This window comes from Apis cerana, linkage group LG10 (assembly GCF_029169275.1).
Source record: "Apis cerana isolate GH-2021 linkage group LG10, AcerK_1.0, whole genome shotgun sequence".
Classification (NCBI taxonomy): Eukaryota; Metazoa; Arthropoda; class Insecta; order Hymenoptera; family Apidae; genus Apis; species Apis cerana.
Genome location: NC_083861.1, coordinates 11,732,081 through 11,753,392, shown reverse-complemented (window position 1 = coordinate 11,753,392; position 21,312 = coordinate 11,732,081). Strand labels below are relative to the sequence as shown.

Genomic DNA, 21,312 nt, shown 5'->3' with positions numbered 1-21,312 from the left:
AAGATAAGATTAGATAAGAAGTAATACACAAAATTCAAGATTTTATTTTTATAATTTTCATTTTCTTTTAATAATAACAAAAATTCCATGATATAATAATTGTAACAGTGGCAATTATTTGATCATTTTCACATCTTAATCTTTTAATACAAAACATGTAAAAATTCGCATTCTTATGAATAAATAATTATACTCTTATGGTTGTTATAACATTATGAATAATTATAAAATATGGTTTAGTGTTACAAAATATATAAGCAATGCTCCATTACCGAGATTTACGTTACATGTTACAAATGTAAATAATAAAATCATATTGAATAAATGCAACGAAGATATGGCTTATAATATAGTTTCATTCACGAGCCTTATTCATTTGTGATTATTTGTAAAAAATATTTAACAAGCATTACATACGCAAGTCTTACAGTATGAAAATATAATATTATTCTGTAAAGAAAAACGTGACAATCAGATTATTCTGTAAAGAAAAAAAGTGAAGACAGAATCAAAATATAAATATTATATTTCTTTAAAATCTTTAAATTTATAAAAATGTTCATTAAATAGTATTAACAATAATATTTTCTGATTTTACACGTTTGTCGATTATGATTGTTAAGACAACTTTTGACTTGTACATGTAAAATACAAATATATAACAACTTAACTATCTATCGAACAAATGATAATATAAATTGACATTTGTAACAATCGAGGCACCAATTTATAACAATTTACTAAAAAACAAATATATCGTATATATACTTCTTTTCATGAATTATCTTTTTTCATCTTATTATTTATATTTACAAAATATATTTCGAAAAATATATGTGCTATAAATGGCTATGGCAAATGGATTCTATCAAACAGAATTTCTTCCTTGTTATAAATAACAATAACGAAGACTAAATTTCTTGACTAGGCTGGAGCCATTCAGTTTTTCCATTAAATTTTAAAAATTTTCACAAATTAATATAATAATTTTTCTCCGTTCTCAAATTAAATTTAAGATTCAATTTTATTATATCCATTAATCCAAATAACGAATTATAAAAACAAAACATCTTTCACGACAGTACATATGAAATTAAGAGGAGAATTTTGAAATTTCTATCGACCAAAAAAATTAGTTCCTTTACGTGTATCGAGGCGATTGTACTTTAATTCGTTGCTTTTGAGTGCGAGGAGAGCGTGATGTTACGCGAAATTCAAGAGGCAAATCGTAACAACGGCAAACGCAGCAACTTGGAAATTTAAACCAGTCGCTGAAAATACCACGGCATTCGTTGTTTGGGTCATAAGCTAATAACCGATGAAGTCGATATTGTTGCTCGCATCTGCATCCATCTCGACAGTACATCTGCTTGTTCTCGTGTCTTGGAATAGATAAAATTTTTTTAAAACATTGTCCAAGAATTTATAAAAACAATATATCAATATATAAACTTACGTGCATTTTTCCCAATGAACGTATTGCTCGAATGGATAAAGATTCAAAAGTGCCAATACCTCTCCTCGTGTATTATTCGCCCAAAATGGTGCAACAACTTCCTCCTTTACAGGACAAGCATTCCTGAAATATTTTTATCGTTTACAAAAAAAAAAAAATACATCATAACTATATCATAACTATATCGTTCCTCTTTTTTAATCTTAATTATACTCATCGTGCAAATTTTTAATTTTACAAAAATTTTTCTGGATCGATACAAACGAAATAAACGACATTTACACTCCTCGAAGCTTGAGAACCGGTTGTTCCTGTTGATCTTTCGCCGCGACATCCTGATACAGCTGGCCTTCCATAGTCGAAACTTCCGGCTTATTGGGTCGATATTCCGGTCGTGGCCTGAACTCTTGTTGCTCGTTCGAGTTGGACGTCTCCTCCTCTCGAACGGTCGTCTCTTTCGGTGTCGCGAATAAATCTTCGTTACCATCGAGCTCATCCGGTAATTCAGTAGTGCCGGGGAAATTCATCGTCGTCGTTTCCTCTATGTTGGATTCAGAAACCTCTACGACCTCGCCAGTTTCTTCAACGACCTCGTCTATTCTGTCTATTTGCTCGGAAATTTCATTGATACTGAAATTTTGCTCTTTCACCGTGTAAGAACTCGTCACTGTGGGCGATGTCGTTATCTCGTCTGACGAGTTTTTCTTTTCCTCGTTCGTGCTATTTACCAAACTTGTCATCGAAGGAGTATTTCTCGTAGTTGATTCACCAGTGGTCGAAACAATCGTCGAGGATATCATTGTCGATGAATTTTCCTTGCTAGACGAAGTGGCAGTTGGCGGTTGCGCAGTAGTTGTTGTTGTGGTCGTTGAAATAGTCGAGGTTCTCTCGGTCGGTCGAAAATGAGGCCTTGTGTATTCGCTTAATTTTGGAAATTTGTTTAACCGTTTTGCAACGTTATCGTTGAACGATCTACTCGTAAAACCTCGTCCCTCGTCCCTGAATTCGTTGTTCAATTTTAAATCATCATCCGCCTCGAAATATTCGTAATCGTGACTGTACTGGTATTTTCTAAATTGTCGTTGGATAATTGAATGATTATCGATTAAAGAAATAATATTGTAAGAAGGAAAAGATTATTCGAATACACACGTGTATTATTGGGAATCAAATCTTCGATATTTGACTTACCTATGATCATCTGAAAAATGATGATAATAATCATCATATTTTAATTCCACATCATTTCTCTCAAATTCTGCTCTTAATACGTTAATATGTCTTTCATCGCCATACATGCGTCTCATTAATCCTTGATTCTCTTGTACGAAACGACGAACTGCATGCCTATATAATAAAATTATATCATAAATATATCGAATACATTTCATTATATTAACATTATACATTAACACAAACGAAATTTCGATTGACAATACTTTCTATCATTTCGAATATTCCGTCACAACAATCATATTTCGAACGAGTATATTCATTATCGAGAGTAAAATTACATCGCTTTCTCAATATTCTAGTAGTATTGTCACGTATGATTTTAATAATCGAAGCATACTGTCTATTTAAAATTCATAACGAGGATGAATTCATTTGAAACTTTCAGTACAAGTGAGGTATAGAATAAACATAACATTCGATATTGCAATATGAATAACAATTGGAATTTAAACTAAATTTCAATAACAAATTATAAATAATTATTTATTTCATATATATCACCACGTTTACGTATAAAAATATACGTATTTTACAAAATCTACTGTCTTAAAGATACAAAACCAAAAATCTATATCTTTTATATTAAGGATATGACACTAATTGTTGACAATATACATTTTGTCGATAAATTAGAGAGTGATCGAAAAGTTTTCGAGAGCAACGCCATCTCGCGTTTGGATCGCAGAAGCTTCGACTTGTTACTAGCATAGCAGAATGTACAAGGAGGTATACGAAGTGTGTGACGTCACAGACAAGGTAAGCAATATTGTGCAAGAAGGACAGAAAGAATCTTTAATCACGTTGTGTGGGAAATTTATTAATTACTCGTTTTCTATTTAAAATTTCTTAACTTTTAAGCTTGCATCTTGAAGCTGGAACTTTACACAAGTTTCTCGTATTAATTTTAATATGAAACTCTTTTCTATTAATTATTTATTAACGATTAACGCGTTATAGGAATTAATACATTGAAGACGCCATATTGAAAATTAATCGATAATTCGTTTTTTAATGAAAATTTCTACACTTTTAAGCTTTTATTTTCAACTTAAAATTTTAGACAAATTTCTCATATCAATTTTAGTATATAATCTTTTTCTATTAATTATTTATTAAAATATTAATGCATTGTCATTTCTAATATATCGAGACGCCGATTCGAAAATTCATTAATTATTCATTTTCTAATTAAAATTTCTATGTTTTTAGACTTGTATTATGAAGCTAAAACTTTAGCCAAGTTTCTCTTGTTAATTTTAACGTGAAATCCTTTTCTATTAATTATTTATTAACGATTAATGTATCGTAATTTCTAATACATTTAATAAATAATGGAAAAGAATTTCACATTGTAGTTGACACGAGAAACTTACTTGAACCTCTAATTTTTAAATACAAGCTTGAAAATGCAGAAATTTTGATTAGAAAACGAATAATTAATTATTGTTCAAATTGTATTGTTCATCTCCATTGTATTAGAAATTACATTGCATTAATCGTTAATAAATAATTAAGGGAGAAGAATTTTATATTAAAATTGATACGAGAAATTTAGTTAAACTTCTAGATTCATGAAACAAGCTTAAAAGTGTAGAAATTTTAATTAGAAAAGTTATTAATTAATTTTCAATATGGCGTCTTCAATGTATTAATTCCTATGACGCGTTAATGGTTAATAAATAATTAATAAAAAAGAATTTTATATTAAAATTGATATTAGAAATTTGTGTTATGATGTAGCTTCAAGATACAAGTTTAAAAGTTCAGAAATTTTAAGTAGAAAACGAGTAATTAATAAATTTCTCGTATGAGAGATTTCTATCCTTCTCGTATATTGTCTGTGACGTCATGCGAGTTCGTATACCTCCTTGCATATTCTGCTATGCTAGTAACACATCGGAGCTTCCACGATCCAAACGCGAGATGGCGCTGATGTCAGAAACCTTTCAATCAATCTGACTTATCATTTGATCAAAATGTATTTCAATATTTAATGTAGAATTTGCATAAAATGAAATAGTATATGCAATAATAGTTTCTACAACATATAAGAATGTAAATATATATATATATCAGAGAATCAAAAATAAAATGAATATTGATCGTTATCATTTCTTGAATTTCCAAAGACATTTTCTCAAAAACAGAATAAAATAGAAAATTGATTATTGGCGATACGATTGATAACTCGAATGTTCTATTCTATTTTGCTTTTAAAAACATATCTTTGATATTCAGAAAATGACATTAGTTTTCAATTCTTACTCTGTTTTATCCTATTTTTGGAAAAGATATTTTTGATATTTGAAAGATGGCGCTAAAAGTCAATTCTGGCTCTATAACTCCTTTTACTATTTTCTATTCTTTTTTTTCGTTTTTTATTTATGATATATTTTGTAGATGGATTTCAATATTTTTAATCTATTTTTGTCCTTCTCTCATTTGTTTCTTTATTTGTTCTTTAAGCATAACTATAGGCATACAGAATATGAATAAATTTTCATCATTTTTCTTTCGAGGAAATATTTTAATACAAAAAATATAGATATAGATAAAGGAAAATAAAAATATAAATAAAGATATAAATTCTTAATTTTATAATGAAATTTAATTATTTTTAATTATTATTAACATTTGATTTTGTAATATCGTAATTCAAATTATATATAAATGTCCAGCATTTAATGATATATATATGAATTGTAAAAATAAGTATAAGATAAGATAAATGCATCGAATTATATAATTAGAATTAAGTAAAATGATGAAAAAATGTTTAGTTTCTAAAAATATAACAAGAGATAGAGATAAGGATAAAGATAAGTATAAAGTATAAATATGTAAAGATAAGTAAAAAAATAAATAAGTATAAAAATGTTCACGTGTCACTTTCTCTCAAATTATATTCTCCTAATACAAAATTTTGAAATCCAATCCAAAAATTGCATTAAAATCCAAAAATTTTAAATTTCGAAAAGACGGGAAAAATTTCGCGTGCCACCTCTTATATTATTATATTCTCCTATTACAAAATCCTAAATTGAAAGAAAAATTTTTGTTCAAGTTTCAAATCTTGATTTTGTATCAGGAGAGTATAAAATGAAAGAAGGTTGTTCAAAAAATTTTTCCAAGAATTTTCGCCCAATTCCAGGAACTTTTCCTCGAGTTTCAAATTTTTTAACAGGAAAATATAAGTTGAAAGGAGATTGATCGAGAAATTTTTCCACGAATTCCAATTCCATTTTTTTTTTAATACTAATAATTATTAGATTTTTAATACTTTCTTAATTCTAAACATATTTACTCTTTATATACTTACCTTTTACTTACCTTTAATTGCGATTTTTTTTTTTGATATTTTTTTATATATTTTTTTTATCAATTTTCTTAATTTTAAAGATACTTAATTTTTTTGAGATTTTAAACGTTTTTTCAACAAATTTCTTAACTCTAAGATACTTACCTTTATATACTTACCTTTTAGTAATATTGAATTTATCGTCTTAAATATTTCTTTTTTTGATAATATTAAAAAAAATTTCGAATAAAAATTTAATGTTTTAAAAAAATCATTATATTTGATATTGTAATTTATTTTTTTATAAATGAGTTAAAAAAATTATAAATCTTTTTTTTTTAATGAGATTATATATTTTAATGCATTTGAGACAGTTCAATATTCTCTATGAAAAAGTACGGAATCATACTAGTTGAAAAATTACTAATTCAGAAGATATTCAATTATCTCTTTGAACTAATGGTTTTTTATGGCTAGTAATTTTTTATAAAAACTTATATGCTATATTTTTTAATGCACACAATAACGCATATTCTATTTTATTAAAAAAATAATTTGATCTTTATATTATTTCTACGCGTTCATCTACAAAAAAAATAGTACCTTATATTATACTTTTTTTAAAATCATTCATTTTTTAATCAAAACATTATCTAATATTATTAAATTTCTTAAACCTTCATCCTTCGAACTCTTTTATATAATAAAAAATATTATATAAATATTTCGTTAGAAAGATAATTCTGTTAACTTACCAAGGATAAGAGCTGCCAGCTATCGTGCACCAGTTTTGCCGTCGAAAATCACAAGGAAGATTCGACAATCGGGCACGACCAGCCCGAGAATACGGTTTACTGCAAGCTGAGGATGCATCGTATCCGAAAGTGCTTGGTCCACCACCTCCTTGACATGTTACAAGTTGATATACGATCACCTGTGCAAATTTACAGAGAAATTTCGCTCAAAATCCATTCCGTTTTGATTAATCTTCGTCTCGTCGTCAATTTACACGAATCATGATTCAAAAATTAAATTGAAATTATAACCGTAACACCTCGATTCCACATGAACAAAACGAATCGATTATCACTCACCTGAAAGACGAAATGCACGATCACATTCATAACTCGCGTTTGATTGACGTTTAATTCACAGTTTGGACCTGCAACCCGTTTAGGTCCGAATATTTCACACTGTTAATCGACAGGAATCTGTTACAGAGGACGAAAAGTTCGTAAAATGTTTCTTCTTTTCTTACACCCAGAAACACTGCAGCAACGTTTCGACGAGGAAGAAATATCCGCTAGGACTGTTGCTGTACACGGATCACGATCGCGAAAAAATTGGAAGAAAGAAAAAAATGGCACTATAGGTTACACGGCCATTGATAGAAAACATGGGTGCAGCGTTTTCTATGTAGGAAAAGAGAACATGGCACGAACTTTTCGCCCACAATAGCGTTTTCACTGGCGTAAAAAAAGAACAGAGGCTACATGACAGCACCTCCGCGCGCGAAGAGGACGCTTTCATTACTGAGCGTGTAATCAGCCGGCATCGCGTGCGTTGGCAAAACTGGTAAAAGTACTTATACAGCGGCAAGTGTTCTCTGCGTGTATACGCGATCGCATTCGACTCGTTCGGTTGACCGACAGAGTTGAAGGGAGAGGAGAGGAGGCTCGAGAAGAAAGGAGGAAGAGAGAGCACGTCCAGAGGCGAAGAGTAGGTCACCGAGAAATGTACCGTTACATTTCGGCCCATCGATGTGTGTCACGGGGCTCCGCAGTGACGTAGCAAGGGCTCTCCTAGCCGCACACTTCTTCTCGTTTAGCATCTTCTATATCTAACATAACAAGTCCAATCGCTGAAAATAGCAATATTGTTCCAAACAACTGGATGCGCCAGTGGTCTATGTTGCCGCTACTGTCGCTTCTCCTCTTCTCTTTAAATCGCCATTTGCGCTGCGTCTCTCGATATCTGCCTATCCTTTCTCTTTGGCATCGTTCTTTTTTTTTTTTTTGTAAGCGATCGATGCTCGTTCGAAGAAAGTACGGATGAACACGATCCCCTCCATCGATTTCGTGGCTATCTCGAAATGGCTCGCTTTGTTTACGTACGAACAGAACAAACTATTTAACGAAACACTGTGTTCTACTAACCTCAAAACTACTGTCACTTGGAATCTCTTTCACTGGATTTTTTTATTTGTTTTTTTCTTTTTGTGCAACGAAACGTTCATAAACAAAGCGTTAAAGGTGTTATGCTTTCGTTGTCGCACAAATATAGATATGAATTATGATAATTGAATTGACAAACAGTTCCCAATATACTTGGCATTTAGCGTTATACACGTTCGGTTGATTTTTATGGCATGGCAATTTTAAACGAATAAATAAAATTGAATATACGATACATTTTGCGACAATCATTTTTATTTGCTTGCACATATTCTGTAAGCAAAATTTTGCCAAGTTTTTTCAAAGATATATCTTTATCTAAATAATTTTAGCTTAAAGGTAAAGCAACATTATACCATTCCGTTAGGTGGATAGGATTGGATTATTGGAGCATCGTTTCGCCCGATTACTAGTTGGCAAAATACCAGTTTGCCGTGGTCGCTGGTGAACGCAGATACTGGTTCTTGCATCTTCACCTACAAGTAGAAAAGAAAGCTGCTCGTATCGAAGCGCTCGCGCGTATTCTATGCCATTAGTGATCTCCGATTACGCTACAATTTCTGATAAGCGTTGCCAATTCTGATTACCGGTTATGCATGAACTCGCTCGAATCTAATTCCAGGGAACTAGAAAATGTTGAACGCCTCGAGGTACGATGTTCTAAAATGACACATCGAATCCATGCTAGTTTGCCATTACGTTACATAATTCGATGTGATTTTTCTTCATTTTTATGATATTTTGAACATAAAAATGTAAATAATAATATCTTTTTATAAATTTTTTTCCAAAATATTTTTCAGTATGATAATGAAATACGAATAAGATGTCAGAATTAAATGAAAGTTGTGGCTTAAGTGTGTGAATTAAATGTTGATGATATTTTACATTAAAGTGAAATAAAAGTTTTGTAGAAATTATAACGAATGTAAAAAATATAGTAGTAATATTTTTAAACATGATCGTTGTTCTTTGCAACGAGCAATTTAATTAAAAGTCGAATAATTATCTTACATTTGTATACATTATAGCGATATATCACACAGATGTATATTTTATACAAATATATATCATTAAACATTAAAATTTTTTTTTATTATTCAAAAATTGTATTTAACATTACAAAACAATCGGTCAAGAAGAATTTGATTGCTAAAGTATATATATAAAATTTTTTAATGAAAATAAAATTTCCTTTTAATTTCTTATAATATTATTGCAATTTCGTAATTTATTCTACGTAATTATTATTTTTAGAAATTATTTATATACAAAATCAAAAATTTGTTATTAATATCATGCAATTTCTTTATCTCTTCTTTCGAACAAAAATAATCATCCATAATTAGATTAGATTTATTAAATCAATAAATGTTTTTTGCCTATGCTTCAGTCATTTCTTCTCTCGTAGGATCTTTGCGAAATTTCCAAAGTCCTCCTATATACCATAAAACAACGCAAGAAAGACTCAAAATTGATGTGAAATGTAGAGCACCGACGTAGCTCATCATCCAATCATGCACTAAACCTTAAAAATAAAAAAAAAAATCACATTTAATATCCGTCCAATATTTATAAACGATAGAATTAAAAATATTTTTACCTATAAATGGACCTATAGTAATGGATAAAATTCCATTGCAAACCATTTGCATTCCGTATGCAGCTGGTAGTCTCTCAAGAGACACGTAATCGGGAATTATTAACGTTTGGAAGACCGCTTTTGTTCCTTTTGCGATCCCAATAATTAATGCGACAGCTATTACCACTACATAGGTATTTCCCCAAGTTGACAATACTGAAACATCGAACGAATATTGAACATTCAATAATAAAAATCATCGAAATCGTTATTTTGTCTTAATATTTCGAAGAACTATTGAGAAAAATATATACATACTTTCTAATGGTACGTAAGATAAATACGATATAAAAGAAAAAAATTGATTCAAAAAAATTGATCCCACTCGTAATTTTGCAGATTACCATAAAGTTGAAATCAACCCACCCAGCAGATCGTAAATCGGTTGGCGTGAAGGGGTCGATTTCTCATTTTCGAATATTTTACGTTGCTTTTACGTACTGGTCCTTCCAATGGTGGATCCTATCAAGGAAACCACGTAAAGATTCCTTGACGTCCAACCGGCCTTCTGCGCCAAAAGTGGGACGCAGAGACGTCCGGTGATGTCCGAGATCGCTTGGATAGACATGACGGTGGCGATCGAGGTCCTTTCCAGTCCAGAAAGTTCGGTAAGAACGAAAGGTATCATCGTGTTAAAATTTGTTTCCGCGACTAAAGATACTCCCATACCTGTTCAAAAAATGATTATTACCATTGGAGATAAATTTACGTGTTATTTATAGCCGACTCATTAATTTTCATTCTTCTTAATTTTCTTCTTTCATTCTTCGACTGAACGTTTAATTATTGTGTACACAATACATTGTGTTACACTTTACTTTACTTTGAGTGCTCTTATCTGTTTCACTCGACGAGTTATCTACATACTTATCGTATATTTTTTTTATCAATGCACCATCGAAACCGTATCGATATTTATTCGATTGTCCGATTCTCGAACGAGTCGAAAAATTACATTCTAATTTATCGAATTCTTTGCGAATTACCTAAAATAACGGCTACGTAACGGGCATCCTTCAAAAGGGCAAGATCCATGTGTTCCGTAATCGTTGCCCAAGTTGATTTTTTCTCCTGTTTCGCGTTTTCCACGTTCGCGTTTCCCTGTCGTTCGCTCGACACGTTCCCTTTTCGTTCCGATTCTTCTTCCAATAATCGACGATTGGGATCGATACCATTCTCCACGTTTAACTTCACGATAATTTCTTTCGCTGCGTCGGTGTCGTTGCTACTGTTTATTCTTGCAATCTATCACAAATCAAATATCTAACGGTTAATCATCGCTAACCTAACCTACGATCTTAAGGACACGCGTACGAACTATTTTGTTCACTGCTGGAAAGTCTTACGGGACGGTATAGGGACAAGAGGGGAGGCGTCTATCCCCACTCTAGACGCTTTGTTGACGATTCTGCCACTACATAGTAATAGAAGAACTATTATTTGAATATTCCAAATCGTAAAAATCATTTTCATTTATCAAGTTATATTAGGATAATCATTCAAGACTGGAAACTGAAATACCTTCGAAACTATCCATAATATTTCTAGCTTATTCGTACAGGTATAATTGTTATGAGAAATAAAAACATTTTTATACTATATCGATACGTTAGAATTCTCTTGATTCTACGCCTATGCTAATGCATCGAGGATTAGTATATGCGACAAATATCATGAAACAAAAGTGAAAATAAGCAAAAGGGTATGTTTTAACTCGTATTTTCTCACGATTCACGTTACAAGAATATCGCGTCGGAGAAAAAAGAAAATACATTTAAAAACGTGATTAAACTCACTTGTTTCTCTTTGAATGGTTTGAGAAGTGATGCCCCGATCAATGAGTGCATGGATATGCCAGAGAGGATCAAAAGAGTCCCGGTGGTCGCGTAGTTTTCCAATAATTTCGCGATTAAAAAGGGCATCAGGATAGGTCCAAGGCCGGTTAAAGTGACCGACAATCCCATGGCGATGTTCCTCTTCTTTCGAAAATACGTGTTCATAGCGAGATTCGTGGCTGGAAACATGATACCGTGCCCGATACCTAGAAATTAATTTTCCACTTTTTTAGTTCTCGTCTCCCGAGAATCGGTCTCTTCTGCTGGATGGATGAAAGACGGGGAAAAAAAAAAAAATGGAAAAATGGAAAAGTGAAAAAAGACAAAGGGGCGATTCATGCGGCAACTACTCACCCACGATAATGCAATAAGTGATGATAATGGAGGGCAAGGAGATTGCGTATGCAGCTGCACAGATTCCAACGATGACAATGAAACCGCCGAGAAACGCGACTTTTCTGAACGTGAATCTCTTCATCATTGGACCGCTTATCAGACCCAGGCTGCACGTGATCGTACCATTCAGATGAACAATTAACGACGTTTGTGTGGCCGTGATACCGAGTGAAAAGAAACGTTCCCTAAAGATTAGACCGAAAGTTTGTTGTATCGGAAGTATAGCTAGCTGCAACATATTTATTCCATGACGATAAGTCAGATTTGCATTGTATTTATAAGTGTAAGTTTTTTCCTCGATAAAAGAAATTGATAATATCACAATAACTTGACAAATAGTCGATGTTCTTCTTTATCATTTAATTAATCGTGAAATTAATCGTTCTTTTTCTAATAATCTAATAGATCAGTTTCAAATATTCTATTAATCCTTAAAAACATTATAACGAGCGTAAAAATACAAAGTTGTTTCGAATATTTGAAATACGTATAAATTTGTCTACATAAATTACAAATTTGACAAAATATTCATCCTTGTGTCGATCTCAGGAATGAAAATACGAACGAAATCGTCGAGTGTTGTATTCTATTGTACACAGTTAGTTTTATTTTATTTCAAGAAAAAAAAGAAAGAAAGAAAGAAAGAAAAGAAAAGAGAGAAAACTCACATTGATGATAGTGACACCGATGACTATTATCCACGCCCATCCTCTATCAGTTTCACCGTGTGACATCTTATCGATCATGATCATGAGATTAGTGTCCCTTTTCTACATCCACGTTGCAATTCTCCTGTACGGAAGGATCATGCAGGAGGAGATGCCGTTCAGCTTTCGTTTCCTTCGCCTCGTCTTGAAGCCGGTGGCAGACTGCAAACTTTAACGTGTCGACCGAAATACAAAGGCGGGATTGGACAAATGATAAGATACGCTGCTCTAAGGTTGGATAAGTGTTCAACGTGTACGCCCACGCACACATGTGCGCACAAGCAAATTGTTTACAAGTTCCGCGAGCACAAATCGAATCGAGATGCTGTTCGTTGTTGAAATGCTCGATCGTTGTTGCTTTTTATATTGTTGTGCGTTAAATAAATTTATGAAGAGTTACGATCGTGTGTGTGTGTGTGTGTAAAATCATATTTTATTATTAAAAGCATTGAATATTGTTTTATCGGAAAAGGGAATTATTTATTTATTTATATAAGTATTTATATAACGAAAACAAAGATCATCTCGTTGATCATCTAAGACAGACTTATTCCTCTTTGATCTTTTCGTATTTTACCGAATGATATGTCGATAGTTGATGGACTTTTGATTAGATAAAATTTAGATTAAAAATTTAGATTAATCGTGAGATATTAATTAAAGATTAATTAGTAATTAATTAGTTTTTTATTTAGAATAATCGGGAAAATTTTCTTCGAAAGAACGAATAGAGAATCGTATCGCGTATACTTTAAATTTTGTTTGTATAAATCGTGAAATTAAATATTGATCATAAATCGTACGATTACGTTGTACGATTTTCAAGACGCTGTAAAAGATAATATGAAATAACGCAAAAAGTTTTTGAGAAGTTACCAGTCCGATGTTCGAAAGAAATCTATTTATAATTAAACGAGAAAAAAATAGAGAAACGATTAACATTCTAATCACGTGATACCATTATCACTACAATAAGATAATCATTTTTCAATAGTACGAATTCTAGTGACTTTAAAATTTCTAAATACAATTATATACATATATACACATAAGTACATTAAAGATGGTACGCGTGCTTCAATTACAAAGGGACAAAGAATACGATATTGCGCCATGCCATTTTAAACCTATTGTTTAATAATGGTTTGATGACCCCTCCACACAATCCATCCAATTGAGTTAACATCCAACGTTAAATGCGAATGATCACTTGGATATTTTCTTTAAATTTCAGATGAACGATTATTTATAGCGGTGCATAATAACACTGATATGAAATTTCATTGTCAACAAGTAAAACACTTCGTTGAGTGATATTAAAAAAAAAAAAAAAAAAGAAAAAGAAAGATATCTACTTACCAGATATTCATACGAGAAGATATAATATTCCATGATTGTCTAGTTTTTCAGGTTTCTATGACTTCTTTCAGTTTATATATTCTTCGGTAATTTATTATCAACGATAAAACAATTTGACATATCATATCAATTTTTCTTCTCAAAATATGATTATAATAATATAACTAAAAAAAAAAGAATAATATTTCCTTCCGTAAACTTTACACGATAAAAATACATGTTAATTAATAGATACGTGTTAAATAAGATTTTTTTTTATGAAAGTAAAGTAATTAAGATAATTATGAAATATGTATAATAATAAATAATTGAATGCGGATAAAAAATATTTTATTGAATGCATGTGGTCTCTGATAATATGTTTTAATATGTTAAAATATTCAGGAAGGCGATATTTTTCAATACATTTTACTATTCGTTATTCACACGAAATTTAATAAAACAGTATTTGCAAGAAACTAATTCGAAGAAATAAAAAAAAAAAAACGCACTTACGATTCACTATTTATGTAACCATGTGAAAACATGTGTGGAAAAAGAAGGAAGATTAAATTACAAATTAATTTAGATTTTTCTATCGCGTTATATTTTACCGAAAAACGAGTGTCTTTCTTGAATTTTTCGGTCGATATCTTGAAATGTCGTAAAAATATGAGCAACGCACGCTCCGAGCTGCGCACTGTTTGTGACTGACTCGATGAAGGGAAGCGAGCCGATAAAAACCGGCTCCGTGACTCGACTCCGGGCTGAGGCTGGTCTTTGACTTTATTTACCCGCGCCATCGCGGTATCTGCGATCGACTTGTGCACGCGAGATAATATTTCGAATAATTGTAGTATTGGAAGTATGCGTTTCGTAAATTTATCCTTTTTTTTTTCTTTTTTTTTCTTTTCTTTTTTTTTTTTTTTCATCTCTGAAATAGCGATTGAGTGTTATTGATATTTAAAAATGATTTTTTTTTCAGTTTTTTTCTTTTCGTTTCAATTATTACATGCAATTTTTTGAGAATTATCTGGACTATTTGTAATTAAATAAATAAGTACGACTTATTTATTTGAATATACGAATTATTTAATTGAATTAGCATTTATAATTCCAAAGAGAATTGTGTACGATTTTCCGTGGGAAACATTTTACATACATTTAATAAATAAATATATTTTTTTCATTTTATTTTAAAAATTAACGATGAATTAGTAAAAACTTGAAGATTTTTCTTTTTAAAAGTATCAAATATTACATAGATTTTATTGAAACAAAGTATGTTTTATATGAAGAATTGAAGGTATAAAAAAAAATTAAGTTTTATGAACTCACGCTTCTTTTTTTTTTTTATTTGCATTCATTTATATAAAATAGAAGATTAATAATTGAATATTCTACATGTATCACGAAATAGAATTTGATTTTAAACAAGATCATACAAATTATACAAATTGTATTACAAATTCGTATAAATAGTAAGGTATGATAAAGTGTCAGGTACGCATCTTTGTCTAAAAATATTGTATATTATAACATTATATAATCCAAGATGGACATCGTAATATCTGGAAGAAAATTACGAACTTCGAGAGAATTGAAATAAATTATATTCTTGAAGCGAAAATGTACATAACTAATGTTAGATATCGATAGTATATCGATTTTGATAAAATTTAAACATTCATTCCATCGATACATCTTGCGTTTTTTTATTTAAATCGGATTTCCCTTTTCTAAATATCTTGCATATAAACTCGATACTCCATGTAACAAACATGGCAGATATTATTAATGTCATCACGTGTATACAAATTGCATAACTTTTACTGGCATCTCTGATGTATCCTGTAAAAGGAAAAGAAAAGAAAAAATACGATAATTTATCATGATTTTTATTATTATGTTAAACCTACCGATCAACGGACTCAACATTATGACGAATAAACCTTTAAACACCATAAACATCCCAAAGGCACTCGGCAATTTGCTCAAGGAACAGTATTCGGATACGGTGAGATTTAAATTCACCAAAGTTGCGCCTCGTAAAAATCCTATTATCACGAATATCACTATCAAAGATGTCCCTTTCGATTGCATTACCATTACTGGAAACGAAAACAGGATATTAGAAGAAATCAACGAGTGAATAAATAAAAGGGAAAGATAATTTCTCGCGAACGTACTCGATCGCCCAATCCCAACCAGTATGGAAAACGTCCAGAACACGATCCTCTTTTTCAATCTTAATCTATCGAATATGGTTGGGAGTGTAAGTCGGGCAAGAATGTCGGTGAACGCAGTTATCGATAAACAGGAAGCGATCTCGGCTTTGCTCATTCCTATCGACCATCAAGTTCCTTCAAAAGGTCCCAAAAAATTCTAAAACATGAGGCACACGGTGGGACGAAACTCGAGAAAAAACACGACAAACGAAATACGTTAACAAAGTTCGTTCGATCGAAGTTTCTTTCAAGGGCAAGTTTGTTGTTGATCGTTGTTTCTCTCCTTTTTCCTCTTCTCAAGTTTTATAGTACGATCTTTGTCTCTCGTTTGTCGCGTTTTTTCGCGAGTTTCGTTCCACCGCGTGCCGTAGCTAGGAGTGCTAGGCTAGACACATCCTTCGCTACCTACTAATATTTATATTTCGTTTCTTTCTAAGAATCACTTACCTATACTGGACAAAAAAAACGGCGTCATCAGTTTGAAGTTGGACTCGGCTACATAATATAAACTCAGTCCGACGATGATGTTTAAATAGACACCATCCTTGAATAAATCCAAATCGAAAGTTTCCTTTATTTTTCGTAACAATTCGTTTTCTTTGCCGTGTTGCTTTATCTCCTCGTACGTCGTGGTATTATTTTCGCAATCATTCGTACCGTACTCGACCTTTTTCGTCGTTTCGGCATCATTTAACCGTAACAACGTGTCATTCTCTGAGGAATTATTTACGGGCTGTAGAAGGAATTTTGTTCAACCATTTGAAAAAATCTTATCACGCGAAATAATTAAAAAGAAAAATGAAAAAAAAAAGAAAAAGCGAAGTTAAAGAAATGAGAAACATAAGTACGATAAAAAACCTACCTTCCCAAGGGGTTTTGAACTTTCGACTCGAAACGGACGTAATAAACAAGCGCCTACAGCAGAGTGCAATGCCCATCCTCCAACGATTAACATCGCGCCACGAAACCCGTAAGCATCCAAAAGAAGATGTATCAACTACAAGAGGAGGAAGAAATCATCGATATAACATAATTTTGCATAACTTATCTGTTCACCTATTCTGAAATCATTCTGGAACAAAAGATAGATTTATATATTCGCAACGAGAACTAATTCGTCCGAGTATTTAGAAAGATTATCAAACTGGCTCGATCGATAATTGGCAATTTTATTTTCGTTATCAGTAAAAATTATCTATTCATATACTTTACCTGAGGCACCACCATCATGGCCAATGTTGTGCCTGCCATAGAAAATCCTACGGCTTGTCCTCTCTTTTTGTCAAAAAATGTGTTCAATGCTACGAAAGATGCTGCGATCGCCAATCCAGTTCCCAATCCTAATACGTACATTAATTTTATTTATTTAACAATGAATAATCCTTGTGTCGAAAATTAACGAAAATATTGATTTTACAATATTGAGTAAGAATGTTACATAACTCGAGAATATGAAAAATATTTCAACTGAACATCGAATATTTAGATTAGATACGAATGAACTATCGATAACAATACTTTTACATGTAAAAATATGCAAAAAGTTTAAATCGATTAAATCTTCGTTTTTTTTTTTTTGAGAAAGTCGAAATTAAGCAACGAAGAATAATTCGTCTTATATTTTTTTTCGTATCTCGACAATTTTACATATTTTTGAAAATTTGTTAACTCGATTAATTTTATTCTATATGTATCTTATTTTTTCTCTCTCTCTCTCTCTATCCGTTTGTACAAATGTTAGAACAGTTGCTCATGAAAAATTTGTTCCAAAGGCTTATCATCTACCCACCTCCTAAAATACTATAAGTGCAAACGATATGAATCATGCTATTTGCCCTCGATGTCAATATCAGTCCGCTACAACTTAAAAGAGATCCAAAGAAAGATACTTGTCGATAAGAATACTTCTTCAATAAAGGTCCTACCAAAAGGCCTAAATCGGTGATAAAATAAATTAATATTAACTCCAAATGAATCAATATACATTGTTCGTTAAATTTATTATTATTATTATTATTATTTTCTTTACATACCGGAAAAATTGACGATAGCGTCGAGGATGCTCATTATCAAAGATGCTTTCATTGAATCTATATCGAGCTCTAAAAAGAGATCGTGAAAAAGAAGGCCGAACGAGGGATCCAAGGATCTCAAAGAGAGCTGAAAAAGTTTATAAAAACCACGCGTATAGCGTATTTCGATGCGTATCGATACGAGTTATATAAAAATTAGAAAAATAAAAAAAAACAAGCTCATAGATAACAACGATAATTGAGATATAAAAATTGGCAGATAACAAAGGATAGAAAAACAAGTTTTCCGCTAAGACGTCAATGCGCGGAAATTGTGATGAAATATAGATTTCCTTCGTTTAAATATGCATAACTCTTCTCAAACTTGCGATAAATAATCATTTTTCCAGAGTCGGGAAAATTCCGGAAGAATCGTTTCGAATTTCAAAATTATGTATAAAAAAAAGAAATATCAGGACGAATAATTAAAAACGAAACCGAGTTAACTTACCGAGATAAGGCTGCTTCCGAAACACACTAACCACCCCCAGCCGCCATCGATCCCCTTTCTTTTCGCTTTTTCACGATTCATCGTGTTCCAATTTTTTTTTTTTATTTTTTTCTTCCCGCGTACGAGCTCGTCGGACGAATTCGACGAAAGTGGCGCGCAAAAGTTGAGCGGCACCGCGTTGATTATTCCATATCTCGATCGATTATGTCGCCGCCTCTTCCATTTCACCGTTCGCTCAACGTAATCCGCGGTGTGTATCGACACCGGCGTTACTCTTCTTCGCCTCGATCGAGCACTGGCGAGTCACTTGGTGCGCGCGCACACGCACGTTCGGGCCGCGATCATCAGTAGTTGATCGGGTCGCCCCTCTTCGCTCCACGGAAAAATACTCGCCGCGTCCTTTTCTCCCGCCATGTTTTATAAAAAAAAAAAAAAAAAACTTTGCAATATGAAATATTTATCATTGGAATTGTGCGCGTTATGTTTGAAGAAAAAGAAGGAAAAAAAGAAGTTGAGCAAGCTGCTACTAGATATTCTCGTAGGAGAAGGAAGGAGAAATATTTTTTTTTTCAAGTGTTCCATAACGATGGAGTTCCATAACGATGAATAGTATTTTTGTGCGCGTGTGTTTCATCATTTTTTTGATAATAAATTTTTAATCTGTAATGAAAATCGTCTAAATTCATTTTCACTATATTACAGTTATTGTACAGTGCGATCAATCGGTTCCATATTTAATCAACTAATAGGATACAAATACATGACACACTCGTCGTCGTGCCGGTGCAGTGATTAATTTTATTATTTTATCGCTTCTTCAATTTCTTTCGTTTATTTCAAATCAATATTTATCACTTTATGTTACTTTTAACCCGATAGAACATATGCATATATCTATATGCATATAGATACGTGAATAATCAGTTTTCTAATTAAATGAAAAATTATTCGAGGGAAAATATTTAAGGCATAAGGAAAAATTGTGTAACTTTGTCGTCGAAGCGTTACAATTATAACTCAATTATAGATACCGAGTTAAGAGTTATACCATTTAACTATTCACATATTTGCACTTAAAACGGAAAAACAGCGCCTTTGTTTCTCTTCTTTTTTCTTTCTCGAACGGGTAATAATTTTTTTTTCTTTCTTTTTTTTCGAAATGTTTCTACTTTATCACGAAATTATTTTTTTCTTTCTCTTTGATTCAAAGATTTTAACCAGAATGCCATCTGGTTTAGATGATAAATCGAGAATAAACGATACAGTTTTTCGAGAATAAGGACATCATTAAACTATTTTGTCAGAGATACAATATTCCTTCAATGACACGTAACCGCAAGAAATCGATCGCGAAAGATAAAACGTGCACGCGGGGGAAGATTTCAATCGTTCTTCAATCGATTCATAGAATTTTTTTTTTTTTTTTTTGGTCAACTTCGAATCTCGAAGAGAAACGCTTCGATTCGTTTATTAGTTGAAAAAAAAAATAATAATAATTAACGTTAACTCGATAGATCAATAATTCAAGGAATTTTTAAAAAAGCTTGTCGAGAATACGTTAATCAGTCTTACGTTAAAAACTTGTTTCATTGAAAATTGATCGAGTAATCTTATAATATTACGCACAAACAAAAAAAATCTTACGATTAGGCACCGAGCAAACGTTCTTTCGATGATACCAACTCTGCTCCCGCGTGGTCGATACACTCGCTATCGTCGCTATCTTCCTCCGCACGATTTCATCGAAGATAATGCGATGATAATCATAATCGATAAAGATAATCTCGTTCGTAAAAAAAAAGGATCCCTCGTGCGATCTTCAGCGTTCCATTCTCGAACATTTGAGAAAGAAAACGCGCGAACGTGCCGCACTATCGAAACGATAGCGATCCGAGCTAACTGGACAAAATTTTTTTAAAATTTAAAAACGATACTGCTTTCTAATATAATTTGTTAATTTTATTCGAAAGTGTACGTAATTATAAAAATATGACTGAATGTATAAAAAAAGATTAGCATCGCGTTTAATTGGTGTAGAAGAAAAAAGAAAATGCGCGGTGATCGATATATATAAAAGATATATAAATATATGAATATTTGACTTTGTGATCTTAGTAGTAGACGCGTGGCGGACGCAAAAAAGTTGTAGCAGGCGATTAATTTAGAAAGCAGTTTGAATTTGACAGACGTACGATAAACTGGAGAATTGGAAATGGTATTGCGAAAAAACGGATGTTAAGAAAAAGATGGGTATCAAATTTTCTGATAGATACTGGCCAGATATAGGCCTGAATAGTGACAATTTAACAAAGTAACGATAAAAGTGATAAAATTATAAAATGAAAAAGAAGACACATTGCATATGTATTGGTCAAACTCTGAAAGAAATACAAAAATTGCCAACTTATATTATTATTAATAATAGATTGCTTAAAATTAATCCATAAATATCGATAGCTGGATTAAAGAATCTGCTAAG

At 31.7% G+C, this 21,312-nt stretch overlaps 3 protein-coding genes across 16 annotated transcripts; all 3 read right to left on the bottom strand.

Annotated features, from left to right (window-relative positions):
• Positions 1–24: 24 nt before the first annotated feature.
• Positions 25–8,992, bottom strand: LOC108002210 (protein spaetzle 4). 2 transcript variants are annotated; one of them, XM_062080628.1, is made up of 7 exons: positions 7,368–8,992; positions 7,085–7,201; positions 6,746–6,924; positions 2,648–2,803; positions 1,739–2,527; positions 1,457–1,579; positions 25–1,382 (listed from the first exon to the last, which is right to left on the bottom strand). In XM_062080628.1, the coding sequence occupies exons 2-7, from the start codon at positions 7,112–7,114 to the stop codon at positions 1,142–1,144; spliced, it is 1,518 nt and encodes a 505-aa protein (XP_061936612.1). In that variant the 5' UTR covers positions 7,115–7,201; positions 7,368–8,992; the 3' UTR covers positions 25–1,141. The 2 variants fall into 2 exon arrangements, with proteins under 2 accessions (XP_061936612.1, XP_016919233.2); XM_017063744.3 differs by having other exon boundaries at positions 7,433–8,992.
• A 121-nt stretch (positions 8,993–9,113) lies between these two features.
• Positions 9,114–14,841, bottom strand: LOC108002254 (monocarboxylate transporter 14-like). Of its 10 annotated transcripts, none has more exons than XM_017063827.3 (9): positions 14,599–14,841; positions 14,104–14,267; positions 12,706–12,906; positions 11,996–12,266; positions 11,603–11,847; positions 10,793–11,051; positions 10,248–10,475; positions 9,768–9,962; positions 9,114–9,692 (listed from the first exon to the last, which is right to left on the bottom strand). In XM_017063827.3, the coding sequence occupies exons 3-9, from the start codon at positions 12,787–12,789 to the stop codon at positions 9,547–9,549; spliced, it is 1,428 nt and encodes a 475-aa protein (XP_016919316.1). In that variant the 5' UTR covers positions 12,790–12,906; positions 14,104–14,267; positions 14,599–14,841; the 3' UTR covers positions 9,114–9,546. The 10 variants fall into 10 exon arrangements, with proteins under 10 accessions (XP_016919316.1, XP_016919314.1, XP_016919317.1 ...); XM_017063825.3 differs by having other exon boundaries at positions 12,706–12,913; positions 14,599–14,812; XM_017063828.3 differs by having other exon boundaries at positions 11,996–12,262; positions 12,706–12,913; positions 14,599–14,810.
• A 565-nt stretch (positions 14,842–15,406) lies between these two features.
• LOC108002256 (monocarboxylate transporter 2-like) lies at positions 15,407–20,561 on the bottom strand. Of its 4 annotated transcripts, XM_017063835.3 has the most exons (11): positions 20,478–20,561; positions 18,834–19,232; positions 18,344–18,470; positions 18,100–18,243; positions 17,523–17,650; positions 17,367–17,382; positions 17,173–17,307; positions 16,758–17,024; positions 16,272–16,427; positions 16,002–16,193; positions 15,407–15,933 (listed from the first exon to the last, which is right to left on the bottom strand). In XM_017063835.3, the coding sequence occupies exons 2-11, from the start codon at positions 18,912–18,914 to the stop codon at positions 15,770–15,772; spliced, it is 1,410 nt and encodes a 469-aa protein (XP_016919324.1). In that variant the 5' UTR covers positions 18,915–19,232; positions 20,478–20,561; the 3' UTR covers positions 15,407–15,769. The 4 variants fall into 4 exon arrangements, with proteins under 4 accessions (XP_016919324.1, XP_061936620.1, XP_016919323.1 ...); XM_062080636.1 differs by lacking the exon at positions 17,367–17,382 and having other exon boundaries at positions 15,407–15,923; positions 16,758–17,043; positions 20,478–20,560; XM_017063834.3 differs by lacking the exon at positions 17,367–17,382 and having other exon boundaries at positions 16,758–17,043; positions 20,478–20,558.
• Between the last annotated feature and the right edge of the window lie 751 nt (positions 20,562–21,312).